Below are 13,929 nucleotides of genomic sequence, written 5' to 3'. Positions count from 1 at the left end.
ATAGTGGGCATGTTTGCACAGTTTTCTCAGCTCCTCTAATCTGATTCAACATTTCTGTTCAACATTTCGGGAAGTACACTTATTTGCGTTCTTGAGAGTCTTTCTTGAGCGTTTGGTCAGAAGAGTCACTCACATGCAGCTATGCACGCCAGCAGGAAGCCACCAGCAGCAGCAGCAGCAGGCTAACTGTGCTTAGCATAAAGACTGGTAACAGGTGGGAAAAGCTAGCATGGCTTTGTCCAAACGTAACACATTTCGCCTAAAGCTCACAAATGAACGTGTTTGTGCGAAACGACAAAGTCTTAAAACGACTAATTTTAATAAATATTTGTGCTGATTAAACAAACAAACTATAACGTGTTAATTGGTGAGCTTTAGAGATGCTGGTAGGTAGATCTCGTTACTTTTGGACGGAGCCAGGCGAACATTTCCGCCCTTTTTTTTTTAGTCTTCATCCTAAGCTAAGTTAGCTGGCTGCTGATTTACTGTACAGACATGAGCAAGAAAGCAAATAGGCATATTTTCCAGAACGTTCACAATTCCTTTAAAAGGTTAAAAAACAGTTTGTTACCTAATCAAACTACCTTCGGTCAGCTGAGCATCACTGTGTCGTTGCTTTTCCATTTTCTCACAAATGAATAACCAGCAGAAGGTTCAATTGCGTCCTAGTATTCACGTAGTTAACGTTGACATTAGTTGCTTACATTAGCTTGGACCAATGACAAAATAGTTTAGTGTGGCCTGAATCTGGACATGAATCTAATAAGCTTTATTTATGAGGAATCTCATCTTGTATTGCACAATTTTCCAGTGGGCCCCCATTGATTACTAGACGTGTGGTAGAGTAACTGCAAACCGTCTTCTACTCACGTCATATAGATATGCATACCATACATTTTCAATTTTTTACAAACTTGTCAGTCCATGCCACACATAGATGTTTAAAAAATGTTGTAGCAGTGCTATTAATGTGCAGAATCCTACTTTCTTGAAAGGGCTACAACTTTACCCCTCCCTTCTTTCTGTCCCTTCCCCTTTGCCCCATCGGTCATTGAGAACTCCTGTTGTGTTTACTACAAGGCTCTCCCGGGTCCTTGGTTGCTCCACCGTAAACCTCAACTCCGTTCTCGGTCCAGGGGGCCACACTGCCCTGGGTCACCCTGCCACAGCGGGCCAAGCTGGCCACCTGGTTAGCAGACAGGACCCGGTCCCAAAGACCCACCTGGGACAACTCCCCAACCAGGGCCTGGGATGAGTCAAACCCTCCGCCCAGAGAATCCTGGAGAAAAAGAAGAGTCACGTTACAGAGAGAGGTGTGATTGAAGACAGAAACACTTCTACTTAAAAACAGACAAAGGCTCAGCTTAGACTGTTCTGCTGCCTTGGGCATGAATGTGGACTTGCTTGTGAGCAAGATGAAGGAATTGTGATAAAAAAACCCCACAACTGAACAAATACGCCATGCGAGAGGGGTTCTCCTGGATCTGGATGAGGGCCCCCTATAGGCTGTTAACCGTGATGCTTCGGACCATTATGCAGACACACAACCTTATCCACCCAACACTACAACAGCACACCTCTTTGTTTCGCAGTATACTCCAAACCAAACTGAAATTAGCTTGCAGCGCTGTAGTCAGCAGAAGCCTGAAGGGCATTCTAAACTAGATTTATTTTGGAGTAAGCATTACCTGCATCCATGCACTGAATACGTCATTCATTCAGTCTTTCACTCCCTCATTTCATGCACTCACCTGCTCCTGCCCCAGTATGAGCACTCCTCCAGGTCGGACGTGATGTCCGGCTGCCAGCCCGTGGCCCTCGCCCCGCAGCTTTCCCCCCTGGTAGGCCTGCCAGGCTCCTCCCCTCTGGCTCCAGCTCACGCAGATGTGCTGCCAGCTGCCCCTGGAGAGGTTTAGAGGCAACTGCGCCACCTAGCAACGGGGGAGAGCAAGAGGGCAGCTCAGGAGAAGTCTCCCCCATTTGGAGGTGAGACAGGAAGTAGCTGTATAGCTGTGTGACGTCCCTCTGTTATCTTATGTCTCTCCTGTTTCCTCTGTTGCCTGTTGTGCAGTATTCCCTAAGTCCCAAAGACACCCGGCTACCTCCAAGGACACAAAACCTTCCCCCAGGGCATCGATTACCATAATGACTTCATTGAATTATACTAGTCACTGCACTGCACTACACCACCCTGCAGTGCTGTCAATGTGGTGCATTAATGTGTCATTTAAACACATGAATGAGGCTGTTTAGCTTGTCTGCTAAATTGGCTCTGCCGTTTGATGTGTTCCACTCATTTGCATGCTAGTACCGTGCACTACTTCTTCTGTAGGAGACATTAAAGATTCTAATCAAGACTATAATGCTGTTTATATACAGCGCAGTGATGCTGGTAACATTCCAAAAAGTGGGTGAGCCGAGTAGAAAGCAGTAGTGGGTGATAGTGGGGGGGATCCAGTTACTAACAGGCAAAGCTATTAACAGGTAGTGTTCTCTGTTTGAAATTAGTTTTTTTATCCTTTATGTTTTTTATTCAAAAGGCACGGACATATTATTAAAGAAAACCTGTGTATGTTAAAATCGGTATTTGTTTGGATAGAGTACGCCACATATGTTTACTAAGTAATAGGTAGTAATGCATGCACACTTCATGTCAATCTTAATCTATTTATCTCGCAACAATTGAGCAATTTATCCTGGCACTATGGTGTTTAATATATTATAAAATGATTGTCAATAATTACGGTAATATATGTTTATGTCGGTGTATGCAGTTTCTATATCCCTTTGCATTCATTGAAATAAAGTTCTGCAGAAAATGGACTCATAATGATGTGCTCTCTACAGACTGTAGAGGGTTTGTGTCGACTTAATAATACTTATATCAATCAATACATAGTTTGAAACATTACCCACTAACCGTGACATAAATCTCCTCGGGAAAATGAATTGCTGTCAAGCAGTGGACAGGTCAGTTCAGATATACAGCGGAGGCTCAGCCTCTTGACCGATGGCGTACCTTGTCGTTGATGAGCAGCTCAGTGGGGGTATGCAGGCCTTGCAGCAGCACCAGTTCGTTGGGTTGCTCGGAAACAGCGTAAGACAGAGGCGTCCCGATGCCTCCCTCCGCGGGCCGCAGCCACAGGCAGACGGTGAAGGCCCGCAGCGCCGGGATGGAGTGTTTCACAACAGCGTACATGTAGTTTGTCCGGGTTGGGAAGGACAGCCTGTAGCCCTCTGGGAAGGAATGCCCTGACACACCTGAGAGTACGGATACAACATAGAGAAATCAATTTAATCATCTATCTGGGAAAATAGATTTCCTGCTAATCTCATAGACTCCACTCCTTCATGTGATCTGAAAATGTTAGGCAGGGCATGGATTTGATAGTCTTTTAGATTTTCTTTCCCTATTTTTCCAGCAGTTAAACATCATTTATTTATCAAATAGAAACCCTGATTTGGCCTGATTTGATTAAGAGTAATACAAAAATAAAACATAGGAGGTAACTTTCATGCCAAATTATTTCTCATTAGTGAATTGAGTCATTCTGCGAGTGATTCATTACAGTCACTTATGCATGTCTCCCTTCCTTCTGTTATTGTATTTTCATTTACACATCATTTCCTTCTTTTCCTCCCCTCTGTCAATACCGACCTCCCTCCAGCCCTGAGAGTCGATGGTGGAGCTTGTTGATGCCCCGGTCGATTTCCTGCCTGTGCTTCTCTGTTTCCAGCCTCATGGTTTTTCTCTCTTTCTCCAGCAGCTCCACCTTCTTCTCCAGCTCCCCCTCCAAGTCTTCCATCCTCCAGGGCCTGTCCGCACCGGCCCTGTGCCCGGGATCGGCCAACCTTTCCGGGCCGCCCGACACGCCGCCTTCCACTGGCGCTCCTGAGGTGCTGCTGTCCGTCTGGTTGTGAGGAAATGGGCCGATGTCTGACTGCAGAGGAGGGATACAGTGGGTGAAAACTGGTTCACAGGTATTATGTATTTACTACTATAGCAGTGAATCTCAACATTAGCTCGGTTGCATGAAAGGAAAAGTTATTACACCCAGTTAATAACTGAGACATTACATCACAGCTGGCTATACAACGGGGCTCATTTATTAAGGTTTCACTTTGCTGTAGTTAATGTTTTGTCCTTACAGAGTAGTTCAACATTTCTTTAAGGAGATTTTTGCTAGATACCCTGCCAAGAAATAGTCCTGAACATAACCCAGTAAAATCACAAATCCCAACATTACCTCCTATAAAAGCAACAGTGTTGTTTTTACTAATTGTTTTTTTGTACAGATTACTCAAATTAGGCTTAACGGCTTAATTAGAGAACTTCTTGATTTTTTTTTCACCTTCAGAGAGAGCCGTGCTTGGTGTTTCCCGCCGTTTCCATGTCTTTATGCTAAGCTAAGCTAACTGAATGCCGGCTGCAGCTGCTTTTGCAGATTTACTTAGAGTTGATTCTGGGTTTTATTTGTTGATGTTTTCATATTACCGTGGGATTTCTGGCATGCACCTTTAAGCTCTTTTGCGACAAAGACTTTCACAGAGAAGCATAACAAAACTGTCTGTATCCAAGTGAGACACGGGAAGTTCAGCCAAGACAACTATTTCCGTCAACAACAAAATTACCAGGCTCCCTTGCATAATGGTGCCCCGAAATAAATAGCCAAACCACAAGAGAGGGAATGTGGGAAATACAGACGCTGTAAGATTTCTAAAACCTGCGTGGTCCAGTATATCCACTGAGCATTGTGTTACAGTGTACTGTAGAAATACAGAGGCACCACAAAGGAATTAACATAGATAGATAGATACTTTATTCATCCCCAGGGGGAAATTTGTTAAATAACACAGAATAGATTGAGTGTGCTCAGTGCTTACATGTAGCTATGAGATACGATACAGGTAAAGTAAAGACTTGGAGGAGAGCTAATCCCTACAATGACAACTACGATGTGAAAATCATAGTAAAGTATATCTAAAGATAATAAAGTATCCTGCTTCATCAGGATGGATGGGTCCTCAGATCATCATATTTGACATCTATCCTTGACTATCCTTAAATACCTATCTAAGGATAGAGCAAAATAAATGTCCTTATTGTAAATGTTCCTACCATGAAGTCATAAAACATAATTAAGTACCAACACATTTGAGGTAGTAATTATTTTAAAACTGGACCTTGTTATGCACTGTATACTATATGATGCATTTGCTTTCTCAGAGTCTTGCCATGATAGGTGATCTACTCTCAATGTACAATAGTTATTTTATCGAGCACAGGACGAGGCTATAATGCAGGTGCAGATGTCAAACATTTCTAGAGAATATGATCAACATTGCAATATCTTCTGGGAAGAAAATGTATTATAGATTTGCTCAAGTGTGGCGCAGGCATTGTTGGACATGAATGCACTAGACTCGACTCGTTGGATACGAGCACAGAAGGAGAAGAGGTCAGCTTGTTTCATTCATGCAGAGCTGTTTCATTTTCAAAGGAAGATCTCACATCAATTCTTCGGTCACTTCTGTGTGAGTGGTTTTAGCTCTGCAAAGGGACAACAGACTCATTACAAATAGAAATCCTCTCTACGGATATTGTGCGGGTAACGTGAATCAAAGCAAGGAAGAAGTCAACAAATTGACAGGAAGCACACATCATGGCTGAGGTCAAAAAAAGTGGGAGCAAAGGGAAGCCAGCGTATAAACCTCTCATTGAGTGGAAGTGATTGCACCTGAAGGGGGGCAGTTCATTTCCACACAGGAGCGTTTGTTTTATCCTCCCTGTCTCAGGTGTGGTCATGAGATCTCTTTCTGGGGACTTTTTACAGGCATCATTATTGTTCTTAAGACATAAAATAGTGAACACACCTACACATACCTCACACTGACTTCACAACCATGTTGCCTCTTGTATTTTTATCAGCCACACATTATCATGTTTCATGCAGCGTTTCCACTAATAGAACTTCAAGCTTCCTTGATGAGTTTATTTATTAAGGTATACTCAAGATAAAACGGTAATTGTCACTTCCATTTCAGGAAAGCTGCCATTTCTGCACGTTTGCCAGATTTTTTAAAGTGCTAAAACGTTGGCAGAGCATCACAGCAATGAAGCATTTTGGAATTCGATATGCATAAATGTCAAACTGTCAGCGTCCATATGAACATTGAAAGTGCTACAGTGACTTAACACCCATCCATGCTGCCTGTTAACGAGCCAGATGCAAAACATCCGCATGAAAACAAGAGCCAATACTAAAGGTAAAGCTCAGTGCCAAAGATCTCCACACTGGAGCCGCATCAGTGCAGTATTACAGAGTGCTTACTGTTGTTGAGCAGCTGGTTATGATGGAAATCGTAATGATTTTGTGGAAAGAAAATTCACAATTGGTCAAACTGTTATCAGAAACTGTGGTACTGAGTGTACTGGTAGGTACGCTGGAAATGGAAAAGCATTCCAGCAACTGCACAGTCACACCATTTGCAGCCATATCACCTTGTGTGCTTCATGTGGTCTGGTCTTGAATGCTAATGGTAATAGGAATTTAACATACTGTGCGCTCCAATACCCATACAAGCATACAATTTAGTGTGCCAGAAAGATATTTAGCATGTCCTCATACATAGTATGACAAATGCAGTATGACAAAAATACCGGGATGCAGCCGGTCGCTTTTTGCAGTATGCAAGCCAGCATATCTCTACTCTGACCCACAATCCTCTGTGCAGCGGATATATAAGGAAGAGGGTCAAAGTTCAATGTGCAATGTTATGAGGAAGTACAGTAGGTCCCAACTGAAAGCATAGAGCATGCAACAATGCGGACTTTGAAAGGGCAGCTGCAGTACGTGCTAAAAGTTAAAGGAAAACGTATCCGATTTGGAATATTATTTGACCTGACTAATCCCAGATGAGGGCTCTTCTTCTATATTCGCCATAGCATCCGATGTAAACACCACAATGTGCTACTGAAGTATAGCCCATGTAGCTCCTGTACTCGGAAACGTGACTTGGATGGTAAAAGACACACACGCGCTACAGGATCGTGTTTTAGGTTGAACTACAAAAGACCTGTGAAATCCACTCAGATCTCATTCTGTCAAAAGGGAAATGTGTTCTTGAAAAGTGTAAAACATGGTGATTATTCAACCCTTTTGCTTTCTAGAGGATTCCATCTGTCAGCGGCCATATAGAATAACAAAGTGTTTATAATCCACAAAGAAAATGACCCACGCAGACATGTCCTACATACGCTAGCACAGAGTGAGTATACTACACTGCAGAGAATCACTTTAAGTCTGAGCTTTCTACAAATATAGGCAACTCATACATTATGTATGGTATGTCTTTAGCCAAAATTGAGGTTATACATCATCGGATTCTGGCCAGATGAGAGCGTGTTTCATGTTACTCTGCTATACTCTCTCCTCCACCTCCTCCTGCTGCTCCTTTTTTTCCTCCTCCCCCTTTATCCTCATCTCGCCTCTCTCCCCTTCTTTTGACTTTAAATCTCATTCTGTTTACTTGGCGTTAAAAATGAGCATCCGCCGTGCCAAAGCAATCAATTCATGTATTATTAATGACATAAACAGATGGTTATGATCATACGAAATCATTAAATGTTGATGTTATCAGCAATTAACATCGATATCATTTTAAAATGATGCAGTTGATCATATTATGTGGTAAGTAATAAAATAGATGGTCTCATATTGTTTCTTTATATGGCTGCCAATATCCCATATCACACACAAAAGCTTTTGGATAACTCACTTGTTCTCATTCAATATTGAAACCCCTTGTTTTCATAAACCAGGCATGCATGCCCAATTGTCCTAAAGGGTATTATAAGAGTGGAGAAAAGACAAAAATAGCTATGCTCAACTCTGACCATCACTTATTACAACAAAATGTAGCTAGAGTTTGAGTTATAGACTACAATAATGATTAAAAAAATAGAGGGACCCTGATTTATGGCCTCAAAATCCAATCATGTGGGACCCAAAACTGCTTCCCAAGAATTGTTTTAGCGGCATGCAGGAGATGATTTACGTGGAGGGGTAATTTCCTTCAAACTCTACCTACCTCCAGTTTCTCTATGCGGTCTTTGAGCTGAGTGATAGCCTGCTCCAGCTCATCCACAGCCCGAACGGTGAGCAGGTGAACGCTGTCGGGCGTCGAACCCGGGCTGTCCCGCACCATGATCCGCTCCAGGTGCGTCTCCTCCTCCGTGCTTTTGCCCCCCCACAGCCCCGCAGCGCTCCGCCGTCTGTCCGCGCCGCTGCTCCTTCCGTCCAGCCCCTTCTCGCACTCGGATAGTTTCCCCGTCAGCTCCCTGATGGTCCGCTGGTCCGTTAATATCTGGTCCTTTTGCTGCAGAACGGTCTGCCGGAGCTCTTCCGCGGTGGTGCGGAGGTAGCCCCAGTCTTCCCCCGCGTACAGCGACGGGTCTTCCGCTTGTTGCTGAAAGTTCTTCGGGTTGCACTCCCCGGCAGGGATCGGCGTGCAGATGAGTCGACTGACCGTCGGGTCGTGACCCGTGAGTCCAGAGACCCCGTCCAGCCCGCTGAGCCCGATGTTGAAGGTCGGTGATTCCGAATCGGGCGTTTCAGAACCATGGAGAGCGCCCAAAGATCCGGCCCGGGCCACGGAGCCCGCTGCAGCGGGGCTCTGCGCCACCGCGTCCGGATACAGCGAGTGGTTGTCGGTGGTTGGTTGCTGTTGTGCCGCGGCAGCCCTGGAGGAACCGGTGTGGACGGCTGCGATGATGCAGATTACCGCTCCGATGAAGGCCACCATCCCGGCGGCCAAGATAACAACAATGAACTTCAGGGTGGCGGCGGGGGAGATCGATTATTAGAAAAATCTAATAATAATAACTCTGACTCCGTAAGAAACCCAAAGCTCCAAAACAACAAACGCGTCAATTTATTTTCATGTCTGTAAATGTTGGAGAAAAAATAAAAAAAACTCCTCACTTTTTCTCTTTTCCACAAGAACAGGCGATCAGAAAATGAGAGTTCTGCACCATAATTGAGTCAACACAGAACATCAGAAACAGTCTGCGATAGACCTCCTCCCCCCTGTTCAGCGCGCATGTCCTCATACAGGCAGAATCCAGCCTGTTAATACTGAAGCAGAATGAGGAGGGGGAGTGAGAGAGAGAGAGAAAGAGAGAGAGAGAGAGAGAGAGGGGGGGGGGGGGGGGGGGTCCATGTAGCACATTTTTTTTATCCATTTGATCTTTTTAGCATGTGCCTAACTTTCCCGGCTGTGTTTAAAGTATAATCTGTGATAGGTATATCCTATCAAATATCTTGTTGCTGTTAGAAGCCACATTGTAGAGAGAAGAGGGTGCATTTGTGTCTCCTTTGTCACTTTTCTTTTCTACTCAAGCTTTCATTGAAGATGCAAATTCTAAATTGGATCTCCTCGGCATGCATAATAATCGGCCTCATATCAGGAAATTGTCCCCCCCCCCCCCCCCCTCTCCCTTGGGCTGAATATTTTCTTGCTCAGCAACACATTACAGACCTACTGTAATGCAATGTGTGGATGGCCATAAGTCAGCCTAAAAGCCCCCTGTAGAACAGCTCTACAGCAGCAGAGATGACGGAATGATGGCCCTATAGCTGGGGGTTTATGTGCTTGTGTGTGTGTGTGTGTGTGTGTGTGTGTGTGTGTGTAGGTGTGTGTAGGTGTGTGTGTGTGTGTGTGTGTGTGTGTGTGTGTCACAGAGCACGATGCAGCCCTGCTGATATTAGGGTACATCTCATTACGCCATGCTTGGCAGTAAAAAATACATTTTAATCTCAATGTGATGCACATGCACACACACGTAATTGAAAAAACATATTTATCAGCATGCGTGAGAGAAACTGAGTGAGGGAAAATGAATCACACACACACACACACACACACACACACAGACAGGAGTGAGAAAACTCTTCGACCGTGTGTGCAAAGTGAGTGTGTGATGTGCATTCTCACACAAGTATTAAGTGGGATTTAAGCTAAGACTTCTCAAAGTCCCAGGCGCTGAGAGCTCTAATAGAAGACGGGTGAGGGGAGACGGCGTGAGACGGCGTGAGACGGCGTGAGATGTGTCTGCAGCAAAAAATAGCTGGGGACTCTCAGTCTGCACTGGAACACTAGAATAGTAAAGTAGATTGTTGAGTACTCCTGCAGAGATGGAGACAAGAGCCCGGGGAAAGCAAATACAAAACAATCACTTCTCGCACAAAAGCAAGACTGATTGCTGAGCTCCCCACTTGTGTATTCAGCGTGCACACTAAATGTCACTGGTGGCACTTTTGGCTGCGTTGCAGCAGTAGTGTGGGTTCTTATTGCAGTCATTTCCGCCCCATGCTCGTCGCTGTGTTACATCTAATGATGGTCGTGGCGATGCTTGTAGCTTTAAATGGTTTTTATTTCAGGGTTTTAGTGTGATGAAGGTGTAAACACCGGCTCTGTACATGAATGCATTTGGGGATTACAGTATAAACTTATGTTTTATTTCGCTGCAGAGGGGGTACGAGTGCATTAGGAAGGCCAGCGTGGGTGAAGCAGTCTGGACACCGCTGCCCAGTTAATGATGGCAATATACTGCTGATCTTTTATGTCTATAAAAGCCTCCGTGAGAGACTCTGTGGCCAGTAAGTCTGAGCTTGAATTATCATAAGTCGCCCATGACCTTTATGCTGTATGCTGCAGTGGCGTTGGAGCTTTTAAAGTTTCTCTTGCTGGGAATTTTTCATTGTGTTAATGCACTTTTTCCACAGGATTTGATCCATAAGCTGTGATGGGGATTTAGTCAGAGCCGCTACTCCGAGAGTCTAAAAACATCGTGGGACCTTTTCTCCGTTGACTTCTTCGTAAGCGGGGGACTTAACCTCTTTAGGGGGATGGGAAACAAAATGAATTGTGGCAGTGAAAAAGGTTTTTTTATACATATTTGAAGGTTTTCAGTGTGATTGTTTTGTATGTGAATGTTGTTTTTCCTTCTTCTGATGTATTTGCTGCCTCTGCTGCTTGATTGTTGCAGCTGTAATTAAATAAGCTATATTTAAATGTCTACTGTGTCAGCGGAATGAAGAGTACATCAGAGAGCCACTAATGGTCTGCAGTGGTGGAAAGTACCAAAGTATATTTACTTAAGCACTGTGCTGAAGTATAATTTTGGGGTACTTGTACTTTTCTTGGGTATTATCTTGTATTCATTTCATGATACGTTATACTTCTATACTCACATCAGAGAGAAATACCGTACTCTTTTAGCATTTAGCTCATTGTTACTGGGCAGATAAAGAGACACAAAACATGTGATCAGTTAATAACATACAATGAACTGTTATAGATTAAACAGTATTGTGAATAGTGTAAAATAGCTACTTCTTACTCACTGCATTCAAATATTAACGCATATTTAATATTTTTTTTATTCTATACTTTTGCCCCCCCCACCCCACACGACTGGTGATCCGATATATACTACTACCAACACTCAGTATGTGGCACTAAATCCATAGAAGTCAGCTTCTTGTGTAACAAATTGTTAGTATTCAGAGTGGGTTTATGTGCTAACACCTGAAATATTGAAGAAAAGTTTTTACTTCATGAGGAGAAAAGATGAGGGAAGAAGAAAGAGATTAAATCAGGGGTGTTATAAAGCTGTTTAAAATTCAAGTCATGTGTCCAGTAAGTTTATGGTGCCATCTAGTGTACAAGGCTCTCTCTCTCTCTCTCTCTCTCTCTCTCTCTCTCTCTCTCTCTCTCTCTCGCTCTCGCTCTCTCGCGCTCCCTGTCTCTCTGCCAGGGCCTTCAGTAATCTATTAAACTATGAACAACTAACCCAAGAAGGTTTCCCAGTTTACTCTTTATTTCCTGTGTGGATTCTCTCACACACATGCATCTAATAGAATAAAATACAATCAATCCTCGTACCACATCATCCTACACGCCTTCACAATAGGAATACGTGACCATCCATGTGACACCTGCACATCTCCTGGAGGAGTTCATGGGGAGTTCACTGCCTCTGACATGTCAAAGACAGAATAAATCGGCTGTTTGAGAACAAAATGAGTCCGTCAGAGCTTTGGGGCCGAGTGCAGCTCGCGGCCTTGCGTGTGTTTCAGCTTGGCAACAGGAGGTATTGGGCCGAATGCCAAAATATGATGGTTGAAGTAAGAACATAAATCAATAAGTTTCTCTGCACTGATCTGGGGTTTTGTTCAAATATCGCAGAGAAACTGTCTCTCTGTCTTTTAGTTTTGGTCACTGGTAGAAGAAGAGAATGTTTTCTCTCAGTGATGAATATTTCTTCTGGTTCAGTGTCCTACTGAGGCTCATTAAAACAGAAAATTATGACCAATTATCAAGATACATTCAATTAACATGTTTTATTACATTTTTTGTACAAAAATGTTGGGACACCACTGTTCTTTTTTTCCCTTGCAGTCGGTGCAAGTGGGATTTTGACATCCGAAGTGATTAAAGTACAAGGATTATAGGATTTCTAGCACATATGACCACTGAATTCTGCATTAACCAATCAAAAAGGAGAACTATCAGTGGTGTTATTGTATTAAAGGATTGGGATCACAGATTTCAAAAAATGCTTGAATTACAAATTCACTTTGTGACATTTTTATAGAAGTCACTTTCATTTATGTAGCCCAGAATCCCGTCGACATGTGCTAGAACACACATGTTTTACTTTTGTAAACCGAACACCAAATATGTTACGGTGAACATGAGCACTGTAGTTTATTTTATGTCAGTCTCACTGACGCCATCCTGCTGCTGTAAATACTCACAAGTGCAACAAATGTTGTACTTGTGAGTATTATATCGTGTTAATCCGCACCTGAAAATAGTCCCTAAAATGTACAACATTTCCTCATGTTTGAGCAGTACAGTGCAGTACGAATAAAAACAATACAAGACATGAATTTCACATTGTATAATCACAAATTTAATTAAATAAGGATTTTGATGAATACATATTAATTTAAATATTAGTAATGATAGATCCTAATCACATGTGGCTGTTGTCATACATCCAAATACTTCTAACAATCAGGTAATCACATCTGTGAGGGGTTAAGGCTGTTATCATTGACCATTCACAAAGTCCAGTTTTCTTTTCCTATTTCTGAGCTTATTTCTCCTCTTGGTTAATGAGGGACCATCTCTCATATACTACAGTTCCCAGCTGACCAAACCATACGTTCACTGGGGGCAAAGCTTAGCTCTGAATAGTAGATTTGATTTATAACCTCAAACTGGACCAGCCTAATCTCCCTGGACATTTTCTTTCAATTCCTTACGATTTCTATCCACGCCTCCTCAGAAAATGAAAACCCTTTTGAGTCTATTTCCCATGTCGCTTTAAGATTAGATGACTTTGTAAATGAGTGATTCAGAAGCATGGGGCAGTATTTCCCTTTCCAAATAAAGCCAGAATAGAAAAGGGAGTGTTTGAGTATTTGAGCTTCACTAAAAGGTGTCTCATTTGAACCTTCAAAACTGATGTCAGGGTATTTCAAACTGCTATTGTAGAGCTGTGAATGACTTCACATTAACCCCCTTCCAAGACGAGGATGCCCCTCTCCACCCAGAGCTTCCAAGTACATGTTTTTTTTTTAGATGTTAAGCTCAGGATTCAGCCAAATACCTAAAGACAGATCTATGGATATTAATGACTCATTTCTACAGATATACCTGTAATGATTTCATGAAAACAGATCCCTGTTATAGTCTTAAATAAAACATGAAATGTGGCAGGTACACAAACACACACGCGCAGGCCTGTCAGGGTTTACAGCATATGTCAGTGTGTTTTATGGTTGAGCCTTGTTTAATTATTTACTCCAGTCTTTCTCAGGCCACAGTGGTGTCAGTTACCAACACACTCACCCA

General features: G+C 43.0%; 1 protein-coding gene across 1 annotated transcript; it reads right to left on the bottom strand.

The window, feature by feature from the left end:
- Positions 1–1,048: 1,048 nt before the first annotated feature.
- nptxra (neuronal pentraxin receptor a) lies at positions 1,049–8,805 on the bottom strand (the record flags this gene model as incomplete). The annotated part of the gene is made up of 5 exons (XM_079177092.1): positions 1,049–1,279; positions 1,752–1,931; positions 3,020–3,261; positions 3,659–3,941; positions 8,092–8,805. The coding sequence occupies 5 exons, from the start codon at positions 8,803–8,805 to the stop codon at positions 1,049–1,051; spliced, it is 1,650 nt and encodes a 549-aa protein (XP_079033218.1).
- Positions 8,806–13,929: the final 5,124 nt, after the last annotated feature.

Source organism: Pholis gunnellus, assembly GCF_910591455.1.
Source record: "Pholis gunnellus genome assembly, chromosome: 17".
In the NCBI taxonomy this organism is placed as follows: Eukaryota; Metazoa; Chordata; class Actinopteri; order Perciformes; family Pholidae; genus Pholis; species Pholis gunnellus.
The sequence above is the reverse complement of the archived record's forward strand: the minus strand, read 5'-3'. Positions and strand labels throughout refer to the sequence as shown.